This window comes from Monodon monoceros, unplaced genomic scaffold (genome assembly GCF_005190385.1).
Source record: "Monodon monoceros isolate NGI ecotype Baffin Bay Population unplaced genomic scaffold, NGI_Narwhal_1 Super_Scaffold_13, whole genome shotgun sequence".
NCBI lineage: Eukaryota > Metazoa > Chordata > Mammalia > Artiodactyla > Monodontidae > Monodon > Monodon monoceros.
The window spans coordinates 81,678,309-81,700,772 of record NW_021703769.1 but is presented as its reverse complement, the minus strand read 5'-3'; the positions used below and the strand labels follow the sequence as shown (position 1 = coordinate 81,700,772).

Genomic DNA, 22,464 nt, shown 5'->3' with positions numbered 1-22,464 from the left:
GTCGCCCCCTAGGTGCAGTACCACCTGATGCTTCACATCCAGATGCAGCTGTGTGAGCTCTCGCTGTGGGACTGGATCAGAGAGAGGAACCAGCAGGGCCGGGAGAGCGTGGATGAATCCGCGTGTAAGTACCATGTGGGTGTTCAAGGGCTGGGCTGGCAACTACAGACAGGCCTGCCGCCTTCTGCCTGCAGGTGCTTTAGATTGGGGGAAAAATCACACTTTTAAAATATAAGTAGGTATTTGGAAGTTAATATTTTCTGTTATAGATACATAGTTTGTTGATATTGAAGAGTACTATGCTAGAATTTAGTATAATGATTTCAGGTAGAAAAGTCTTTTAAAAAATTTTTAAGGGAAAATTTAAATATTTGTTTTGCTTTTTTAAACTGAAAATGTGATACTTTGGGACTTCCCTGGCAGTCCAGTGGTTAAGACTCTGTGCTTCCACTGCAGGGGGCACGGGTTCGATCCCTAGTCGGGGAACTAAGATCCTGCATGCCGTGCGGTGTGGCCAAGAAAAAAAGAAAAGACTGAAAATGCGATATTTCTATAAAAAGAAACCTTTAAAGAAACCCTTATAGAAGGGCATGTGGTCAAAAGTTTGTCTCCCTCAAGATCCATATCCCCCCGCTCCCCTGCAGTTATACAATAGCCTCTAGAAGTACTCTGTTAGGTTAATAGTTGTAGAGTATTATAACACTGGTTCTCAACTTAACACTGCACATAGAAATCACCTGGGGAACTTTTAAAAAGATGTTGTCAATAAAAAAAAGTAACTTTACAGTGGAAGAAACGTGACAAACGCCCCCTCAGCAAGTAATCAAGGTCAGCATCAACAGCGATAACTCATGTTGATAATATGTGCCCTTGATAAGAGGCTGTGAGAAGGGCACGGTATCTCTGTGCTTTTCCTCCCCCAAACCCATAACCCCAGTCTAATCATGAGAAAAACAGACAAATCCCAACTGAGGGACATTCTACAAAACACCTGACCAGTACTTCTCAAAACTGTCAAGGTCATCATAAACAGGAAAAGTCTGAGAAACTGTCACAGACCAGAGGACCCTCAAGAGGCATGACAAGTCAGTGTAATGTGGTATCCTGGATGGAATCCTGGAACAGGAAAAGGACGTTAGGTAAAAACTAGGGACGTCTGAATAGCCTGTGGACTTGTATCGGGATCGGTGCATTGTGACATGTACCAGACCTGATGTAAGGTGTTGGTGACAGGGAAACTGGGTGTGGGGTAAGTGGGAACTGTCTTCTCAGGTTTTCTGTAAATCTAAGACTGTTTTTAAAAATGAAATCTTTTAAGAAAAAGGGTGTTGTCTGGGACCACACCAGTAATTTTTATATAATTGGTCTTGGATAGGGCTTGGCCTTTGTTATTTTTTTGTGAAAGTTCTCTTGTTGATTCTAATGTGCAGCCAAAGTTGAAGTTCACTGCGGTAGATGATCAAAATAGGGGATGCGAGTGACCTGATTTTAAGTAAAGGCTCAACTAAATATCAATCATTTGCCGTTCACTCCTAGTGACACTATAACCCTTTATTTGGCCTAAAACACAGGTCAGTTGGCCTACTCAGAATCTTAGACTAGCTTCCCATGGAGACGGAGACATAACGTCTCTCTCCAGCAGCTCCTCAGTGCCCCTCTGTTTGCCATGAAATTAGAACATGCCAGACTTTGTTCAGTTCAGTCATGGTAAGTGGTGCGTGGGGTATTTTTAGGGCCCAGTAAAACTGGATCCTTGGCCTGCTGCATGCGCATTCTAGTGCTATGTGCCCATCTTTGTGGAAAGAGAATCGTTCATTCCAGCCCCGTGTGCAGTTGATCTTGAAGCTTACGTTGGGAAAGTGAGTCCTTAACGAAGTGTGGGGTGAGAACTCTAATCTATACCATCCAGTACGATAAACCCGTCAAAACAGTGAAGGCAAGAGATGGATCATACTGCTAGCAGGATGTATATTTTTCTTTTAAAAAATATTTTAAAATAAAAAGTTTTATCTTTGTAGCATTCCAGCCCTGTGTGTCCAGCTTTACATCAGTCACATTTTTTACGTGAATCATTCCCAACACTCCCATGAGCGGCACACCTGGGTTTGAGTCATGGCTCTGGTACTCACCAGCTAGAAGGTTTTGGGCAAGTCAGTTAACAGTTTTGTCTCTATCCTTACCTGTAAAATGTGGATCATCCCCATTTTATGGGGTTATTGTGAGGATTAAAGCAGTGCCTGCAAAGGATGTAGCACTGAGTGGAAACTGTGATCACTGGTGCAAGTCTGTGTATAATTACTGAATCCTCCAACAGTTGCCTACCGTTTGGATGTGTTAGGTGAGTTAAAAGGAAAACCGACTTAAAGACAGACCAAAGCAAGGTAGTTATTCTGAATAGTTGGGAAAGTCAGAAAGCCCTTCTTGCATTTCTTCAGGGGTGGGGGGTGCGGGGGGGGGTCATACTAGAGGTACTTGTAGTGGAACCATTGTTTTTGTTTTATTTTTTAATTTTTATTCACTTTCTGGCCGTGCCACGATATTTGCAGGATCTTAAGTTCCCCGACCAGGGACTGAACGCGGGCCCCGGTAGTGAAAGCACAGAGTCCTAACTACTGGACCACCAGGGAATTCCCTGGAACCATTGTTTTTACACACACACACACACACACACACACACACACACACACACAGAGAGAGAGTTTTCTGTCTTAAATACTTGAGGTCCCTAAATTATATGCTAGACAGTGTAAAAGGAGGGTGTGGAATAGGTTTGAGCTCTATAAGAAAGTCGGCTCATTCAGGGAGAAGGGAGCATGTGGTGCTCTCGTGCTCAAAGGTAAACAATAGGTTTATGATTTTATTTTATTTAATATATTTATTTATTTTGTTTATTTATTTTTGGCTGCATTGGGTCTTCGTTGCTGCGTGGGGGCTTTCACTAGTTGCAGCCAGCAGCGTGTTACTCTTCGTTGTGGTGCGTGGGCTTCTCATTGCAGTGGCTTCTCTTGTTGCGGAGCATGGGCTCTAGGTGCTCGGACTTCGGTAGTTGTGGCTCGTGGACTCTAGAGTGCAGGCTCAGTAGTTGTGGCGCACGGGCTTAGTTGCTCTGCGGCATGTGGGGGTCTTCCTGGACCGGCGCTCGAAGCTGTGTCTCCTGCATTGGCAGGTGGATTCTTAACCACTGTGCTACCAGGGAAGTCCCTGATTTAGTCTTACCAAACCTCTCCACCCTCTAAATTCCCATCTTATGTTATGATATTAATAGATTAATTAATTCATTTACCTTTCCCCCCTCTACTTCATTTGTCCATCATTTTTGGAAAATGCAGCATTCCAAATCTTCCAGGCAATAGAAGCTCACCCCTTGGGCTAACATAATTTATCTTTTTTCTTATTCTGTTATTTGTAATAATGTGTTTAATCCACAGCGGGCCAGGACACCAGATTTATTAGCATTAAACCCCAGATGTCAGGGGTTGAAGGGGACTGAAACGCAGTTTAATCTAGCCACCCGATGCCTGAGAATTGTTTACAGAGCAGTTCATACAGGGGCTCTGAGTGACATGAGAGGTCCTCTCTTTCTGGTGACAGAAGTCCATCGACTCTTAGGAGCTAGTTTGCAGTGGCTTCTTTGTTTGCTGATTTCTAGGTTTGAAACCATTGTGGAGTATTGACTGTGTTGACAATCTGAATGTTGTGTGGTGTCAGGTGTTAAATGTATTTATAACTACGTTCATTACATTTTTTTTTTTATAAAGTTATTTATTTTTCGTTGCGTTGGGTCTTCATTCCTGTGCACGGGTTTTTCTCTGGTTGTGGCGAGCGCGGGCTACTCTTCGTTGGGGTGCATGGGCTTCTCATTGCAGTGGCTTCTCTAGTTGTGGAGGAGGGGCTCTAGGCGCACGGGCTTCAATAGTTGTGGCATGTGGGCTCAGTAGTTGTGGCTCGCGGGCTCTAGAGCGCAGGCTCAGTAGTTGTGGTGCATGGGCTTAGTTGCTCTGCGGCATGTGGGATCTTCCTGGACCAGGGCTTGAACCCTTGTCCCCTGCATTGGCAGGCACATTCTGAACTACTGCACCACCAGGGAAGTCCCCTCATTACATTTTGATGTTATGTAACAAGTGAAAAACTATTAGAGAAATAAAACTATTTTTTTTAACTTAAAGGTCCTTATGTTATGGCCAGTGTTGCAACAAAAATTTTTCAAGAATTGGTGGAAGGTGTATTTTACATACATAACATGGGAATTGTACACAGAGATCTAAAGGTAAGTGGGGAAGATTAAATCATTGACAGCTGCTTACAGGGATGACTTGGGTATTGGTTATTGAATTAAATGAGATCATGCACCCTAGTTTATTTACCTCAGAGGTTATCATTACCTTTATATTGTATAAATCATTGTTCCATAGGTCTAGAATGTGAAAACTTTAGATTGAATTTAAAAGGAGTAATCTTTGGGCATTCGAAAATTCTAGCCGTTTTCAGGTAGTAAGTGTGCTCTGAGTACTAATATAACTGATGACGCTAAATGTATTTCATGCTGACAAAAATACTCATTTCTGCCTTAGAGGTAAAACCTGTTTCTGTAATTATCCCTCTTAAAAGAAATTTAACATGGGAAATTTTTTTCTGCTGTTTTAAACATCTGTAATGACTCTTCCAATTTTTATAAAAGACTATCAAGAAAGAGAGACAATAGGGAATTCCCTGGCGGTCCAGTGGTTAGGATTCCAAGCTTTCACTGCTGGGGGTGCGGGTTCAGTCGCTGGTTAGGGAACTAAGATCCCGCAAGCCGTGCGGCATGGCCAGAAAAAAAGAGAGAGCGAGAGAGAGAAAATGTATTTACTTCTTTGGCTGAGAGTTTTAAATTAATTTACTTACTTTTGGGGCAAAAATTAAATCATGGAAAATTCATTTAAAAGACTATTTAGGAAGAAAAAGTTAATGTGCAAATCATTTTATTTTTTGAAAAAGGTTTAAGAACCAGTAGTTTGTATATTTGGGATGTATAAGGTGATGGGTTAAGTATTTTCTGGGTACACGTCTAGCCAGAAAATGTGATGTGAGTTACTGAAGTTCTGTGGCTCTGTGCAACTTTGAGATCTTATTTCAGGAGGTGAGCTAAACCATAATAACCAGATACGGAATTCCAGATCTTCCCTGGGAGAAGTCGCTTCAAGTGCTGTTTTTGTTTCTCCCCGTAAATATTTCTGACATTTCTTTTACAGTTGTCCTCTAGGGATAAGGGTTTTTGAGATAACTTTATTAGGGTTTCCCTTAGGAGGTGGAATTCTGGGAGCATGATTCCTGCAGGTAGAATTCCTTGGTTATTGGTCAGTCTCAAAGGATAAGAGTGGTAAAGCAGCCTGGTGAGAAGTGCCGTGTCTCTTATATTGGAACCGCGCTTGAAGGTACATATATATCGGAGATTCCCCATTTCTTGTTAATATGTTAACGTTGGCTTCAAATTTGAGCAAGAGATTATTGCCTCTCTGCCTCCAAAACACGCCTCGTGGATCGCGGCTTGACCTTCATGGTCCTGCGTATTCACCTGGGCTCCGTGAACGAGCAGCAGGCGGATGCAGCTCAGGCCCACGGCCAGCAGCCGGCCGGCCGTGCTTGACGCGGTGCACACCACCAGCTTCAGGGCCGTGTTGCCTGTGGAGGAGACGGCGCAGTTGACGTTTGCCCTGTGGGCAATGAGCGTTTCCACCATCTCCTTATTCAGTATGTCTTCAGCCATGTGCAGGGGTGTCATGCTGGACTCGTTTATGGCGTTGACCTGGGCACTGTTCTGGGCCAGGATGGAGAGAACCGGGTAGGTCCCATACGTGATGGCCAGGTGGAGCCGGGAGTGCCCGTTGTTGCTGTCCACTCGCGCATTCACCTGGGCCCCGTGTTCGCACAAAATGCGGAGACACAGGACTGTGTTGTGCTGGATGCCTGTCAGGATCCTTTGGATTCTGTTCCCCGGCTTTGTCCACGTGGTAGAGGTGATGGGCCAGTGCAGGAGCATCAGGTGGAGCGTGGTGAGGCCTCTTGTGTCTCTGGAATAGGTATTGATGGCAGATTACACTCAGTTCACAGTGGGAATGGCTCGACGCGGAGAGCTACTACTTAAGAAGGCAACATTTATTTAAGATAATCCCCCGTAATTACTCTAGAGAAGTGTTTGAGAATCTGCATTGCTGTTTAATTTCTTGGGGTATCCCAGCGTCTTGCGGGGACAGGGTGGTATGCATCACAGCACGGAGGGGCCCAGCTTCCTATCGCAGCTCGTGTCAGCTTTGTTACTCCTGCTGGGACGGTGGCCTCTTCCAGGCTGCATCTCAGTTAGCTCTGTGTCCACAGCCCCTCAGGGCTGTGCTAAGTTAGCAGCCATTCAGTAAAATTGTGCGGACTCGAGTGTGATCCGGAATGCCCACAGAAGTGAGCCGTGAAGGGGCAGAACGCCCGCTGACTCAGTCCCTGGTGGCCCCGCACCTGCTCCTCTACCTGGCCTTCTCACTCGTGTGTGTGGATGGCAGGGGCTGCAGCTGGAGTTTATCGTCAGTCCCTCCCCAGCGCAGGCGGAGTGAGAGTTTGACAACTCGGCCCTCATCTTTCCTGAAATCTCTCAGGATTGCCTCCAAAATTCCTTGATTGTGGCAGAGAAAAGGGAAGGTCTCTTATGAGCATCCGACCGCTCCACTGGGATTAGAGGATGACTTTTCAGTTCACCTGTTGATTTAGTGTAAGCCCTGCACCAGGGGTGTGGGGAAACAGCAGAGTCCCCACCCTGCAGAGCTTACAGTCAGGTGTGGAAGCATTAATCCGAAAGAGCTGAGTAAACAGGCCAGTGGGCAAAGAGGTCTGCAGGCCCCACCCAGGGCGAGAAAGGGTGGGAAGGGTATACTGAGGAATCCTGTGGGGAGGGGGAACGTGATGGTCCAGTCCTGGGAGGACCTGCAGAGCTGGGGTGGGGCTCGGGGGCAGGGTGAGAGCAAGACGGGGGGGGGGCGCCCTTCCAGAGCGTGGTAAGGATTTGGGGCTCGACTCTCTTTTATACCATGTACTTCTCCCGTTCATTCAGATGATACTTATTGGGCACTTAGGAAGTGTCAGCATTGGTTTAGGCGGTGAAGATATATTGGCAAGCAAGATGAACTTCTTTCCAAGAAAATCCCTTGCCTCTTTCCATTTCCTTATTTTTCGTATCTAACTTAGGTTGTTAAACTCCCTGAGGGCTGTGACCAGGACTTAATTTTCCACAACACCATTGCTGAGCGCTTAATACTCACGATGCTTTAAGTGGGCTGACTGATTTGCGTTCCTGTATTATTTCCGGTTTTCAGAGGATCTCATCTAGTCAGTAAGGAAATTGGTTTATTCCAAACGTGGTAACCTGTAGTCCATCACCCATGGAGAATGGATGAGTCCAGACATGATCGGGAAAGGAACACAGATCGTGTGTGTCCTCATTTAGAAACAGTCACCTGTTGAGTTAACTTACCTTACTTCTGGGTCTGCACCATGTTCTAACAAACAAAGCAAACTCTGTGCCTTGCGGTATTCCGCAGCCAGGTGGATGGGATGATGGACTGCGTCTGCTTTGGGGGGAAAAAATACATTACAAGTAGCCCGATATAGTTAGAATAATTGTGTTAGCTTGCTATTTCAAAGGAAATAATTCTATTTAGCATCTCTTTGGTTCAGTATTTCTCTGTTATGTGCATTGAAATTCTCCTTTTGCCTGTTTTAAATTACCCCAAACCAGTCAATTTTAGATTGATATTATAAAAATCTGTATTTTACATACATGCAGATTTACCAAGGCAGCAGATATAATTTACTTAAAACTTCGAAAGTTGATTCTTGTGAAGAGCTCATTGTGTAAAATTAATGGTAATTGCTATCAAGTCCCTTGGTCCTTAAATTGACCCAGAGAGTCATTGACAAGTAGGTTTTGTTTTTTAAGCCTTTGCCAAAGTCATAGCATCAGTAGTATAACCTGCACGTTTAGGGTTTCACAGTTAATGCTGCTTGTATTCTGTCTATGATTAGCAGAGCTGTTTATGCGAGTTCTTTACACACCACACACACACACACACACACACACACAGGCCTTTACAGCACGACTGCAAGATAAGGGCAGAGGGTGACTTTCTGAAAATAATTTAAGTTATAAGGGTAATAATTACTGTATAAAAATTCAGAAAATGAAAAACTATATGTAAAAAAGGGAGAAATAATTCCAGCACACAGACATAATCAGCACTGGCACATCTGAGAGGATGACATTAATGTTCTTCCAACCAAGCGAGCCCCAGTGTCTGCTCAGTCAGTGCCCGTGTGATCCCTGGAAGGAGTCGTCGCAGACTCAGCAGAATACGGCTTTGGGTGTGCGGTGTGCTCAGCGTGGACCATCCAGCCTCGGGCACGGTGAAGGCAGCCAGGTGCAGTGAGTCCTCAAGAATCAGGTGGTGTTCCTTCTGAAGCATCACGTTTTTTTTCTCAAAGTGATCGAGAGGAGAACGCGGGTACCTGGCTCAGCAGTGATCTGTAGCTGGTGGAGTTGGCCAGAACGGCCGTGGGCTGGTTGACAGGTGGCTTCTAAGCAGAGCCCGGAGTGCGATGCTGCCCTCCCTCAGGATGGCCTCGTAGAGCCCGGTGTGGAATGACACCACCGCGCCCTCTTCCGGGGCCTGGGCCCCGTCGCCACCAGCCCCCTGCTGCCTCTCTTGGTTATGTTTCCCATGAGTACAACTTCGAGGGGGGACTTAGGAATTCAGGGCGAACGCGTTACAGAATTGGTCAGTCTCAGTCTCTTTATGATTCTTTCCATTCAGTTCTAGAACTGTTGAGAATGGTATCCGTGAAGATGATGCATTTTTATATCAGAACCAAACTTTTTCACATGTTGTTCCTGTATCTACAGTGCCAGCTACAGGAGCACAGTTTTCTCTTCCCATTCAGCTACTGTTAGAAAAACCTGACAACGCTAAAATAAGGGAATTTATACAAACAAAACATTTACATTAAGAAGACCTAACTTTTAAGCTAAACGCTTTCTAGTTTTTAATGGAATTCCACCCCGCGTGTAACAGAGGTGCGTTTTCCACTGGTCTGGGGGTACTTCCATCGGGAGATGTGTTGGGTCTGTGATGACTGCTTCAATAGAGTGAAATGTGTACCTTTAGAGTGTGACCTGGCCATCCCCAACCCTGGCTAACATGTTAGATCATCTGGGAGCTTTAAAAAACATCAGTGTTTTCATTAAAAATAATAACAATCAAAGTCTTTGACTTGTTGAGAGGACAGTAGCTGTTAAAACCTTCTCGGTGACTCTGAGGTCCCGTCAGGGCTGAAATGCACTTGTGCACAAGCACGCTGTACATTCGTGGAATAAGCTGGGGACTTTAAGTAATGTCAACGCCTGTGTCCACCTCCAGGAAATCTGATTTAATCTGTCTGGGGAGTGGCTTGGCCGCTGAGATTTGTTTAAAGGTCCACGGTCATGCTAATGTGCGGCCAAGTTTGAGAACCACTGCTCTCATTTTTAATTCTTGAGGGGCTATTGGCTCTGAGTTGAAAACTCTCAGCATCCATATGTTTTCACTATTCTTTCTAGAACACCGTGGGGTTGACCTGTTCTGTTTGTTTACAGCCCAGAAATATTTTTCTTCATGGCCCCAATCAGCAAGTAAAAATAGGAGACTTTGGCCTGGCCTGTGCAGACATCATACAGAACACAGACTGGGCCAATGGAAATGGAAAGAGTAAGTTTATTTTGGTGGTGGTTTTTGTTTGGTTTTGCATTAAAAAGAGAGAGAGAGAGACATGGTTGAACACTGTCAGTATTTAAAGAGAATCAGACTTAACAGCAAAGGTGAGATTTAAGAAAAAAGCAACTATCATTTCCTTGGGAGCTGCAATGCCCTGCTCAGTCAGGGGTCTTTATGTAGACAGTGCTAATCCTGCCATGCTTAATCTCTGGCTTTTCAAATTACAGGGACACCCACACATACCTCCAGAGTGGGCACTTGCCTGTATGCTTCCCCTGAACAGTTGGAGGGATCCGAGTATGATGCCAAGGTAGTGTTTGTTCCCTTCTACCCTTTCAGTGGACTTACCCTGCAGTTGTAAGTAACAAAAAGTACAGTAAATGCAGTGGAAGGTCTGACGTCGAAGTGATTTGGAAATAGTGGAATGTGGTAGGTTATCTCTTACATCAAACTACCATAGTGCGAAGCCTCACTTTTCAACTGAATCTGACTTTTTTAGGCTATTTTACTATTTCCAAATCCGTGGGTGTCACAAAATAATTTTTGCAATGAGCTTTCCCTTTAAGATACCACCTTCCCCTCAGGAAGGCAGGATTCACCAGAGTCTGTTTTCAGCCGTTCATTCTGCCTTCAAGCTTAGGTAAATCAGTGCCCCCGACAGGTGTGACACCTGCTTCCCTCTGAGGCTGAATGAAGATGCGGAAAAGTTTTAATCCAGCTCGTTCCTCGAAGGAATGTTAAAGTAAATTCTTTTCTCAAAATAACAGCCTAGTACATTTTCTTCCTTTTGATGAATCATTCAACTTTTTAGTGATTGGGAAAGAGCTGCCAGAAAAACCATGGCAGCTCCGAAAATCCTATGTAGTAAACACCTTCCTAAAAGACTGTTTTTAGGAAAAGTGACAGGTTTTATGCAGTTTGCTAAAACTTTACCAAGAATGCCTAACTCTTAGCGGAGGCAGAGGTGGGACCGGGGTAGGCCGCAGGCACCCTCGGTGACCTCTCATGTCTCTCTCAGGCTATACCTGGCCTGGGTTTTCAAGGAGCAGTGGAGTCAGTTGTATGGTAGTGACCGCTCTGGGTGGCCGGGATGACCCCTGCCCCTCGCCTGGCCCTCAGTCCTTCGTGCCCCTGGATGCCCCTTTTTGGTGTTAGAGCTGGAGATTGCAAGAGTACAGTCATCTGTCTGTAGATCACCTACAGTAGATCCAGCTGGCAGACACCTGCCTCTGTGAGGGACGAGCCAGCCCACTGTGTTCCCTCCGTTGTAGGGACTGTCAATCATCCTTCTGTAGAAAATCCTCTCGCTTTTGAAAGGAAGGTGGGTGGGAATGGAAATGTTACTCTGTGTATTTCACAACTGATTGACCGTTTCCCCCCTTTTCCAGTCAGATATGTATAGCTTGGGTGTTATCCTGCTGGAGCTCTTTCAGCCGTTTGGGACAGAAATGGAGCGAGCACGTGTTTTAACGGGTTTAAGAACTGGACAGATCCCCGAGTCCCTCAGTAAAAGGTGTCCCGTCCAAGCCAAGTACATCCAGCACTTAACCAGAAAGAGCTCATCCCAGAGGCCGTCTGCTGTTCAGCTGCTGCAGAGTGAACTCTTCCAAAATTCTGGAAATGTATGTATGATTTTTTTAATACTGGGGGAAATATGAAGCTTAAAATGGAATTTGTTTAAATTGTGAATCCCATTTCACGAAGCGCAGTTGAGCTTAGAGTCAGGTTTATGGAAACAAAATATTTCAACCCGTTCTCAGAGTTGCCAGTGGCGTACTTGTCAGGTAAGCTAGATGACCACTGCCAACTGTCTACTCTGAAAATGGTCACATGGGCTCCAGTTTCGAGCCTCATCTTGCTAAGTCAAAAGGTTTTAGTTTTCCTTTCCAACTATGGTATATGGCCTTTTATGAATTATTATAAAGTACCTACTAGTAGAACGGCACACACACCAAAGGATATAGGACAGCAGTGCTTCTCAGGGGAGCTGGAGCATCTGTGGCTGAGACCACCTTACCCACCCTGAGATCTCAGCATCCCCGTGTGGAGTCTGGTTTTCTGTCCCGTGAGGGGTCCTGCTCCAGGCAGCCATCCCCTTCCTCCTTCCTGACGTGTCGTTTCAGTGCCAGGTATACACAGAAACTTTCTAAGACTTAAAAAAGCTTGACTCAAAGAGAAATTCACAGGTTCTCTAGTGCTTTGCTACTCAAAGTGGGTCCTCCGACCAGCGGCATCAGCCTTACCTGGGAGCTTGTTAGAAACACAGGCTCCGGGGCTCCCCCCAAGACCTGCACTGTAGTGAGATCTCCGAGTAACTTATACCCAGCGTGTGAGCAGCAGTGGGTGGACGCACCAGCTCCAGAGTGCGGTCTCCAGACCAGCAGCGTAAAATCACCATGAACTCGACAGAATTCTTAGACCCCCCCCCCCGCTTCCCCCACCGACCTATAAAAGAGACATCTGGGGGAGAAGGGGCTGCTCTCTGTGGTTCTACAAACCCTCGAAGCGGTTCTGATGCACACGAGTTGGGGAACCACTTGCAACTGGTTAGTTGATTTGTCTTTTGTTTAAGGCTTATTTGTGTTCAAGTAAAACAGTGAATTTTAGTAGATTGAATGGTAAACGGGTAGGTGTAGTGCTTTTCTCTCAGTCTCTGAAAATAGCAGATGTGGTTGTTAAATTGGTATCCTTGTATGGAGAGAATTTTCTAACTCCCTGTGAAGCTAGAGTAGAGACCGTAGTTACTTGTTGTTAATGGTAAGGATTTCTCCTTCTTGTAGAATTGTTTATAAAGGAACCTGTGCATACCTGCAGAGATAAATTTGCATAGACAGGTGGCCCTCACTTTGCACTTTGTGTAGTGCAGGACTGTGACAGTGACCACGCAGAGCTCACAGCATACAAAAGGAGCTTAATAATCAATGGGGAAAGTTACAGTCGTTCCATGACCTTTAAAAATGTTTGTCAGAACATTAAAACTCTCATTATCAGTTACAGATGTATGTGGAAATGAAGAAAATTATAAAATATAATTGAGAATGAAAGTGTTTCAAGAGTAGTTTGAATAGTGCCCACCATCTTGTCCTGTAACTTAGGGCACGGAGTGAGCATCTTTTCTATGCCCTGGTGACTTGTCATACTCCTCGCTAAGTTTGGATCCGTTTCTGGCATTTTACCTTCGGCACTTTTGACGTTACGATCCGTCCCCAAGAGTTCTTTAACGTGAAGTTTTCTTGGGGCATCTTCATCCTTTTCCTGCTCACGTTGATAAGCGGTCTTCACTCAGTGCGTCCGATGGTGGCGGGATCAGCATTCCCACGATCAGCTCTTTCGTCTGTAACACCGTGCGTTTGATATTCACTTCTGGCATCCTCACTTTTCATGACTTTGCTGTACTTTCATCTTTGTTGGCCAGTTCCCTCTTTCAAAAATGTCACGTGGGTTTATCACTGGGAGACAGGAGGCAGCACAACTCCACACACTGCCCGTGTGTGAACCGACTAACAGGTGCACGGTGACCAACCAGCAGAGCCGTTGGAAGAAGTGATGATTGTTCCTGATTATGACATGTATGGTGGGTCACATAGTGTTTCGTGGACTGAAGCGCTAAGGCAATTAGTCACTATACCTTGGCAACTGACACTTGACCCACGTTGCTGGGCGACGTGTAATAAGCTGTGAGAACTGGAATCCACGCGTATTGGAGGTGTGCAGAGAGGCAGGCCTCTATATTTAAAAGTAAAGGAAGAAGCCGCCGTAACGGAGCTTAAAATTTTCTCTCTTTACAGGTTAATCTCACCCTACAGATGAAGATACTAGAGCAAGAAAAAGAAATTGAAGAACTAAAGAAGCAGCTAAGTCTCCTCTCTCAAGACAAAGGGGTTAAGAGGGTGACTTGAAAGGTGGGGGTGTGCCCGTATAGCCTCAGTAGGCTCTGTAGATACGAGAGTGGACTTTTTAAGCTAAACAGTCAACTGGAATGTAAATTTTCAGTCTTTATTAGGGTGTGGCTGGTATAACTCTAATTGCATTTAGTGAGCCTGTATAAGACGTATTAAAGTGAGTCTGTGAAAGTACCCTTTAAGGCTGGCATTTTGAACCGAAGACTGCTCGAAACGAAACCTGTTCTGTTCTTGCCTTTCTCCTACCCCACACGCTCCTTTTCCTGGACTTCTCACTTTAACAGTACCGTCCATCCAGTCTCTGAAAGTGAACGTGTAGGCCTCATCCTCAGCTGTTCTTTCTCTTTTGAACTCTGCCTGTTGACCACCAAGTCCTCCTCTAGGTTCTCCTGCAGAAACCTAAGTGTGCTCTGGACCCACCGCCGCCCAAGCCCAGGCCCGCGCACTAGCTGCACCGTTCCAAGTGGGCAGCTGCTGGCCTCCCTACCCTCCGCACTGCGCTGTTCCCACGGGCTCCCTCCTTCCTCACAGACTTGCTCCCCCCCCAGTCTACATTCCTCGAAGGCAGCGATATGATACGTTCGTATTTGTACCCCAGTGTGCCTGCCACGTAGCTGGCAATCGTCACGGTATATTGCATACAGTGTTGCTGGATTTTAAATAAAATGAAAACCACAAGTTAATTATATGATGCATTTATTGATATTTAACCACTGGCCTAGATAGAGACTTTGATTTTAGTACAAGTCCCTTTACCAATAATAGGCACAAAACAGCACCATCCTTAAAATTTAAACCCGTTAAAATCAGTGACTGAGGCTCACTGAAGGAGCTCGAGGGCCATGTGAAAAGGGGCCAGGTTTTCACAGGCCCTCATCCACTTCTGCACGTTGGCTGGCGCTGTCCCACTGCAGCTCCCTGTCTGCTGGAGAACGGACCACAGCAAGACATCCGCCACCGTGAGTTCACTCCCAACGAGCCAGGGGCTCTTCCCGAGAGCAGAGTTCATGGAGCGGAACACAGCGGCTTTTTCTTTACTGCTTCCCTCTTTTAGCTGAAAAATCGCTATATCTACCCAGCTATCTATGAGGGTTAAATTCACAGCATCCTGCTTCTGGCCAAAGAGAGAGAACAGGAAGCGCGCAATGTTCCCTTCTCCTTCGATGGGACACATCGTTTGGACACTGAACTTCATCTGAGTCTTCGGCACTGAAAAGAAATAAGCACTCCATGAAATGTCAACAAGAGCAGCACCACCGGAGGAAGTGCTTGTAGAGCGTGGCAAGGGGAGTCCCTGTTGGTCACGAACCGGTGGCGAGGGAAAGTGTATTTTCAAGACAATCGCAGTTTTAGTCGGTCTCCAAAAGGTTAGTAATATTCAAGAAAGTTTAAACTGCAGGTTTAAACGGTGCAAACTGTTAAGTTATAAAGTAACCGTTTCTGGTATGTGATGATGACAGTTTTCAAGCTAGAAAGGACCTCAGACCATCTGTTCCAACCCCTGTGCCTAAGGATCTGGGCATGAGGCCTGGAGGGGGTCCCATCTCCCAGGCCAGGACCTCCTGCTGCCCTCACCCTGGCTCTCCACGTGTGGCTGAGGGCAGTAAGGCCTCGATGGATGGACATGAACTCAATTCCCTCTGTAGGAACTTAACCGGGAGAAGTGCACACACCAGTGAGATAATGAATAAATGACATCCTGCCACCCTTTAATGGATAATGTCCATTAAAAGAGGACGTCAGTGTCCCCATAATGATGGGTTTTGGAATGTGAGGGCAAGACGGCCGTGACAGCCGTGACTCCCCTGCCCTGGCCGGTTAGACAGGATTCCCTCGGAGACTGCCCTCAGTTGAGACCTTCACCTTCCCAGAGGAAGGAGAGCATCTCCGGGCCAAGGTGTGCCTGCTCCTCTTGTAGGACCCCCCACAAGCTCTCTAGACTTTGACGGCAAGCAGCCGAGGAGTCTGCGCAGCTGCAGGCCGCCCCTTTCCCATTCCCCATTGCCTCCTAGTCACCCAGCCCCTCCACTTACCGTCCTTCCAAATCAGAGTAAAACCCAGCTGGTACTCGTGACGGGGCTGCTGCCTCGTCTGCTCGCCGAAGCACCTGAGGAGGTTTGCCGGCACACTCTTGACGGCTGAGTGCGTGTGAACAGTCGACAGGACCTTGTAGTGGTCACAGAGCAGCCGGTGCAGCACGAGCAGGGAGAGGGGTGGCGAGGCGGGGTTGGCGTTGATCACGATGTCCTTCAGTGCCCCGTAATCCTGGGGAGCAAACCCCAACAGAGCAGATGACACCAACAGCAACGCGAGTGCTGACACTGTACCAGGTGCTGTGCTTAGAACCCCACCAGGCTTCTCTAAAGAATCGTCACCTCCCGGGAAGAAGGTACTAATGTCACCCCACCTGCAGCCAAGGATATGAGTGCTGGGGATGGAAGGAAGCTACCAAGGGGGCTCGGCTCGGTAGGAAGCAGGGGACAGCAGCCGACTCCAACCCTCCACCCCTGCAATGCTGCTCCCAATAAATAAAAGGTGACTCTACTCAGATTAGTACAACATGTTAGGATTGACACCTCTGTTTGTCCCTAAGTTAAAAAAAAAAAATCACACGTGTAATTACTCCATTTACTAAATCTTTCTAATGCCCGAAAGGATATAGTTTCTACAGCAATTTGTTTGAGTTACGTGTCAATGAAGAACCCCTTGGAAAAGGGTCTTCGCTCAGGGAGATTTTAAAAAACTAGGTGTGAATTAAAGTGCCAAAACACACTGCCTTTTTATTTTATTTTGTTTTTAAAATTTATTTTATTGAAGTATAGTTGATTTGCAACACGCACTGCCTTTAGATGCGGACTATCTTATTTCTGTACATCCGCTCTTCATAACTAATGAACTCATATGATACAACAGAGGCCAAACTGTGTGGCTTTCTGTCCACAGCCGGCCACAATCTGGCCTCTGGTCTTGCCACTCCTGACCGATGCCCTTCATGTGGACCTATGCTGGATGCTCCGCATTTCTCTGAACATATCGTGTTACTTGATGCTGTGCCTTCTGCGGTGTCAAGATTCATCTGAAGCACTGTGTGCTCTGGGAGGCCCCCCGGCATGCTGGGACACCCGGCACAGCTGTCTCACCGACTCATCCCCTATGCAGACTGGCTCCCTGGGGGACTGGCTGAGTGGGGTCTCATGGGCCCCCGGCGCATGCAAACACGAACTGGGGGATGAAGGGATACATGAGTGCAGAGGGACGGACGTTACCAAAAACAGCTCTGGGGGAGACATGGCAATGCTGCCTCCGCTTGTTACGTCTTTAAGCAGGACCGTTTTCTGTCACCAATTCTAGGGGAGGGTGCTAGCAGGGATTCTCGGGACGAACCCTCTTGCACCCACTTGTAACAAGATATTCTTTCTTTGCGTTATCAGATTGTCCTGTAAATCAACTGAAGCCTGTAGACTGACATTAAAGGTGGCTGACGCAACTGATTTTTTAACACAGCAAACTGAATTTAAGCAAAATACGTCTGAGGTATGAGACTGTGACTGGCTTTTAGCAACAAATTGCAAAAGGATCGGTGGGCATTTTGCGCCTGGACAGCCAAGGCTCTGAAATTCAGGCCACTCTCAAAGAGTCAGGGTTGACTTGGCTGAACCTCAGAGAAGCACTGAGTGTACGACCATTTCTTCAGGGCTCGGAGTCTGCCGGGAGCTGCCGGCAGGAAGCAGGGATTCTTGACTCCCTCTTCTGCCTAAGGATCCCCCCCCCCCCCCCGTTCTCTACCGGGTCTGAGAAATCCAGAAGCTGCATTAGAGCCTGCCTGGCTTCACTCAACGCTCATGAATCTGTTCTGTGCAAAGGCACAATCAGAGGAGGAATGTGCTTTTGCACCACCTTTGAAAACTCGAAAACCAAGGCTTTAATCCCACCGGCACAATTTTCCAGCACTAATATCCACCTAGCGCGCTGATGTTCCTTAGCTTTCTAGATGCACTCACCTTTCCAAGCACGGAATTTAAGTCCAATGCACTGGTCGATAAAGCAGCGGGCTCGTCAGCTTGGATTATGTTGCTTACATCCAAGTCCGCATCTGGTGTCTGAATCATCTTGGAGAGACCATCGACGGCAGCTTTCAATTCATACAGACGTTTTAAAATATCATCTTGGCGGGACTCAAGAGCTTGAAGAGATGGGTCCGACTCTTCCTAAACAGACCAACATCAAAACGTTCACTTCCTCTCACATCAAAGCAGTCTGTTTGATCACTTGTCTTCCACTTAGTTCGAACCTCCCACCTTTCAGAAGACATTAAAGTGAGGTTAGCAGAATCATCTCATTTGCCCCAGTCCAATAGGTCCTGCAGATCAATCCCCAAATGCTATAAGACAAATAATGGTGTGCCTGAAAGCCACTCAGAAATTGCAGGACTCCTATTTCAGATGATTTAGTCTCTAAGAACAGAGGAGGAGAGAAAACGAACACAAATTGTTCTATCAAACTAGTTCAAAATACTTTGCGGAAATGAATAGAAAAAGATTGGGGGTGGCGATGAGGATGTAATCAATCATACTAATCGAAGGGAAAAGGGAGCACACACAGGTTAAGAGAAGAGTGTCCTTAGGCTTAGAAGTATGTCCGGGGGGGGGCGGTCAAATGATCCATTCCCCAAATCATTTTCTAGGCAATACTGGCACTCACATTATCTTAGAATCATCTAGAACTTTTTCACTGCTGAAATGTATTACTTCATAAAGAGGGAATATTCACATCCTTCATTCACTGAATCTTTGCATCTTTCTTGCCTGGTACAGTGGACTAGTATACCATAAGTAACTAATAACATTGGGTTGGCCAAAAAGTTTGTCTGGGTTTTTCTGTAACGGAACTTTTTGGCCAACCCAATATTTGCTGAGAAATAAATCTCAAATCTCTACAGACTTACTTTATTATTTGTTTATTTATTTAATTTATTTATTTTTGGCTGCGTTGGGTCTTCGTTGCCGCGCAGGGGCTTTCTCTAGTTGCGGCGAGCAGGGGCTACTCCTCACCATGGTACACGGGCTTCTTACTGTGGTGGCTTCTCTTGTTGTGGAGCAAGGGCTCCAGGTGCGCGGGCTTCAGTAGTTGTGGCACACAGGCTCAGCAGTTGTGGCTCACGGGCCCAGCCGCTCCGCGGCATGTGGGATCTTCACGGACCGGGGCACGAACCCGTGTCCCCTTCATCGGCAGGTGGACTCCCAACCACTGCGCCACCAGGGAAGCCCCCAACTTACTTTAAAAAGCAATAACAAGAAACCTCCCAGCAGTCACACTGTGCAACCTATTTTCAGATTCACAAGCTCTCACAAAAGATAATCCATTTGAGTCAAGAGAACAAAGAACACGTTAAGCATGAGTAAGACGCTCATGACTAGACAAAAGGGTCAATAAGCAATGACCTTGAGTTTATTATAAACATGCACTCGTGGCCTCCCCTGGTGGCACAGTGGTTAAGAATCTGCCTGCCAATGCAGGGGACACGGGTTCGAGCCCTGGTCCGGGAAGATCCCACGTGCCGCGGAGCAACTAAGCCTGTGTGCCACAACTACTGAGCCTGCACTCTAGAGCCTGTGAGCCACAACTACTGAGCCTGCGTGCCACAACTACCGAAGCCTGCGTGTCTAGGGCCTGTGCTCTGCAAGAAGAGAAGCCACCGCAATGAGAAGCCCGCACACCACAACGAAGAGTAGCTCCTGCTCGCTGCAACTAGAGAAAGCCCGCGTGCAGCAACGAAGACCCAATGCAGCCAAAAATAAATAAAATACATAAATTTATTTTAAAAAATATAAACATGCACTCATGATACAGTGTGAGTGTTGGAAGAGTGCCTGATCACATTTGTATGCTGGTGAGTTTAAGGAACATTTTGTTTCTCCCCTTGTCACTCACAACACTGCCTGCCCTCTTTGCAGAGCCAATTCATCACCAGCTGTTGTCCATTTTCTGGAATCCAATGACTTGTAAGTGTGCCTCCATGGTCAATGCCTGAGTCCAAGACACCATTTTTCACCTGGCCTACTTCCACTGGTCACCTTGCATCCATTCTGGTCCACCCCTCCACCCCACCCATCCCTACGACGGCAGCCAGAAATCAAAACAACCTCTTAGACTAAAAAGCCTAAGATAAATAGCTTGATAAATAGCTTGTAGGAATGGTTCTCTGCTTACCTCCTCTCCCATCGTTCTCCCCATGGCTCTGGGCTCTGGCCATGCTGTTCTTTGGATCCTAAACCTGCCACAGGGCTTTTCCTCATCAGGTTCCCTCTGTCTGCAACACCCCTCCCCCTTCTCTCGGCTAGTTAATGCCGATTTACCCTAGAGCTGGATCTCCACGATCTCAGCTCGCCTCACCTGCTGCTCTTGTTTGAGATCAAACAGCAGAGAAATGCAAGATGACTACCATCTGGGTGGGACAAAGAAGGATAGAGTTCAGTGTGCCAATTAAACAATGTGGTGCTGACTGGAAATAAGTGTGCAAAATGTGTGACTGGTAAGGCTGCCACCTGTGTGATATCCTCATGTTACTCAGTATCAGTCTTCCTGAGTAATACTTCCAATCTTTTAATCCAGACTGTATGTGTGCATTCTTTGTGTACAACTTTGCTCATTTCTACAACTGGCAGTCGGGTCCCTGCCCAACCAGAGGCGAAGCACCTACTGTATTCAAAACCCGTCAGCACTCCACTGAAGACTGAACCCAGTACTGCGTGTGGAATGTGGCCTGTGATAAGAGCCCAGCATAGCTCGATCTGAGGAACGCAAGATGCTCAAGTTCTGCTTTACCTACCACACCTTCTAATGCTGGCCTGTTGTTTTCCTTGTTCAGGAGAGACTGTGACTTAGCGTGCTGTGTTTATCCATTTGTTATTTTACATGGATTTAGAAGCATTTTTTTTTTAGAAGCATTTTATTCTTTGTGTTGCTCTCATTTCTCCTGGAGATGCTAGATTTCTAATGATCTATCCACATTGTTATCATCTTCTGTTACCATCTTCTAAGTTGCAAGTTCACAGTTAAATGCCCAAAGGAAGTAGTTAGGCAGCAGACTTAAAAAAAAAAAAAAAAAAAAGAAAGGGGGACTTGGTCTCAAAAGAGATGTTATGCTCCCCACTCTGGGGTTTTCTTTTGGATTCCATGGGACTGTCCAGTTGAGGGGCACCAGACCATGCCTGCATGGGAATCTCCAGGTGAAGAGATACTGGACCATGCCTGTGTTTTTGCCTTAGCTCTACAGTGAGACAACAGTTGTGTTATTTGGTTTCAAACTAAACTAACCACCGCCCTTCCAATCGAGGCAGAAAGGTCTTAAGACAAAGGATGACAGGGAAAACAAGCCATGAACGTTATCTATTCACTCATCTTGAGCCAGAATGGACAGAAAGTCTCTCCAGTTGGAAAATTAAAATGTGTATTTGCAATTAATAAAAAAAGTCAAAGTTGAGCAGGTACTTTACAAAAGAGGTGAAATCAAAATGCCCAATAAACATGAAAAGGGGCTCGACCGATTTAGCGGTCTTGGAGATATGAACTAAATTACATTAGGATGCCACTGTACACCCACCAGCTTTGGGGAGGGTGCCAACATCAGAAATTCGTATACACTGCGGGTGAGAGCATAAACCGGGATGACCGCTTTGGAAAGCAATCTAATCCAGTTGAAGACAGACCAGCCCACTGAGCCAGCGATCCCATCCCTTAGTATATCCCCTATGCCTGCTCGTGTACAAGAATATTCTGCAGAATAATTCATAACAGCCTAAAATGCAAAACCAGCCGACGCCCGTGAGCAGCGGGACGGATAAAGCCCTGGGGGCACAGTCAAGCCAAGGAGCAGCAGGCCGCAGAGGACGAACGCTTTGCTTTCTCATGGCAGCAAAGGGATTCTTCAAATCATATCTAGAAGAGGCAGCCAGACATTGCAGGGCACACGCTGCATGCTTCCACTTACACCAAGACTACATGGTTTAGGGATGCATACTCAGGTGACAAAATAAGAGAGAAAAGCAGGACGTAATGACCGTGGAAGTTGGGAACTTTGGGGGTAGTTTTAAGTGGGGCGCTGAGAACGTGTTAACTTGAGTGGTGGTGACACTGGGATTCGCTTTATAATTCCTCAAAACGAGCATTTACGTGCTATTCGCTTTTCTGTGGGTAAAATTTCGTCATATAAAAGTTTAAGTAGTCATAAGTGAAAGAAAGATACCAGACGGATAGCTATTTTAATAGTTGAGTTTACGGTCGTTCGGAGGCCGGCGGGCGCGTGAGGCTGGAGTGGGGTAGGCGATCGGGTCTGGTCCCCACGGTTTGTTCGCGACAGTTCGGGTCCCAAGGTCCGGGCCTGGAAGAACCCCTGCCCCTAGTCCTCCAACTGAGGGCCAGGGCGGCAGCGCGTGCGCACTGAACAAGAGGGCAGCGGGGCGGGGCCGCGGTGGAGCCAGGGCGCCTGAGCACTGGACGGGCGGGCGGTGGGACTAGAGCCTTGGCGCCTGGCACTGGGCTGATGCGGGGCCGGGGAAAGGGCCGCGCGCTCCTACCTGCACGTGGCTCGCTGCTGGCGCGGGGCTGGCGATCCTACCGTGCACGTTGGGGAGCCGGTACATGCAGGTGGGAAGCTCTACACGGAGAGATCCACTGCCCTCGTGATAGGGCTTTACCTGGTACATCGGCATTGTGGAACCCAAGGGAGGGAAGGTGGCGGGTGAGAGACACGAAAGCTCAGAAACCGTCCAAGTCCACGACAGGCTGCGGCCACC

The 22,464-nt window shown here is 46.7% G+C and overlaps 3 protein-coding genes across 8 annotated transcripts in view; 1 reads left to right on the top strand and 2 right to left on the bottom strand.

The window, feature by feature from the left end:
- Window positions 1-14,347, top strand: part of EIF2AK1 (eukaryotic translation initiation factor 2 alpha kinase 1) — a 30,658-nt gene extending 16,311 nt beyond the window's left edge. For 3 of the 4 annotated variants that reach the window (XM_029219549.1, XM_029219550.1, XM_029219551.1), the window contains exons 10-15: window positions 13-124; window positions 4,167-4,267; window positions 9,650-9,761; window positions 9,995-10,077; window positions 11,156-11,389; window positions 13,556-14,347. In XM_029219549.1, coding sequence (XP_029075382.1) covers window positions 13-124; window positions 4,167-4,267; window positions 9,650-9,761; window positions 9,995-10,077; window positions 11,156-11,389; window positions 13,556-13,666 — 753 coding nt within the window. In that variant the 3' untranslated portion in view covers window positions 13,667-14,347. The remainder of the gene's footprint in view (window positions 1-12; window positions 125-4,166; window positions 4,268-9,649; window positions 9,762-9,994; window positions 10,078-11,155; window positions 11,390-13,555) is intronic. The other variant, XR_003793017.1, reaches the window with a different exon arrangement.
- ANKRD61 (ankyrin repeat domain 61) lies at window positions 4,040-9,654 on the bottom strand. Its single transcript, XM_029219578.1, is given in 8 exon segments — window positions 4,040-5,407; window positions 5,409-5,485; window positions 5,488-6,050; window positions 7,496-7,577; window positions 7,580-7,592; window positions 8,527-8,588; window positions 8,591-8,701; window positions 8,704-9,654. Coding segments are annotated over 8 exon segments (1,245 nt in total). The 5' UTR covers window positions 8,741-9,654; the 3' UTR covers window positions 4,040-5,107.
- A 1-nt stretch (window position 14,348) lies between the features above and the next one.
- AIMP2 (aminoacyl tRNA synthetase complex interacting multifunctional protein 2) lies at window positions 14,349-22,452 on the bottom strand. 3 transcript variants are annotated; one of them, XM_029219567.1, is made up of 4 exons: window positions 22,246-22,452; window positions 17,671-17,877; window positions 15,703-15,934; window positions 14,349-14,878 (listed from the first exon to the last, which is right to left on the bottom strand). In XM_029219567.1, the coding sequence occupies exons 1-4, from the start codon at window positions 22,378-22,380 to the stop codon at window positions 14,490-14,492; spliced, it is 963 nt and encodes a 320-aa protein (XP_029075400.1). In that variant the 5' UTR covers window positions 22,381-22,452; the 3' UTR covers window positions 14,349-14,489. The 3 variants fall into 3 exon arrangements, with proteins under 3 accessions (XP_029075400.1, XP_029075401.1, XP_029075402.1); XM_029219568.1 differs by having other exon boundaries at window positions 14,351-14,878; window positions 22,366-22,451; XM_029219569.1 differs by having other exon boundaries at window positions 14,351-14,878; window positions 17,671-17,967; window positions 22,246-22,378.
- Between the last annotated feature and the right edge of the window lie 12 nt (window positions 22,453-22,464).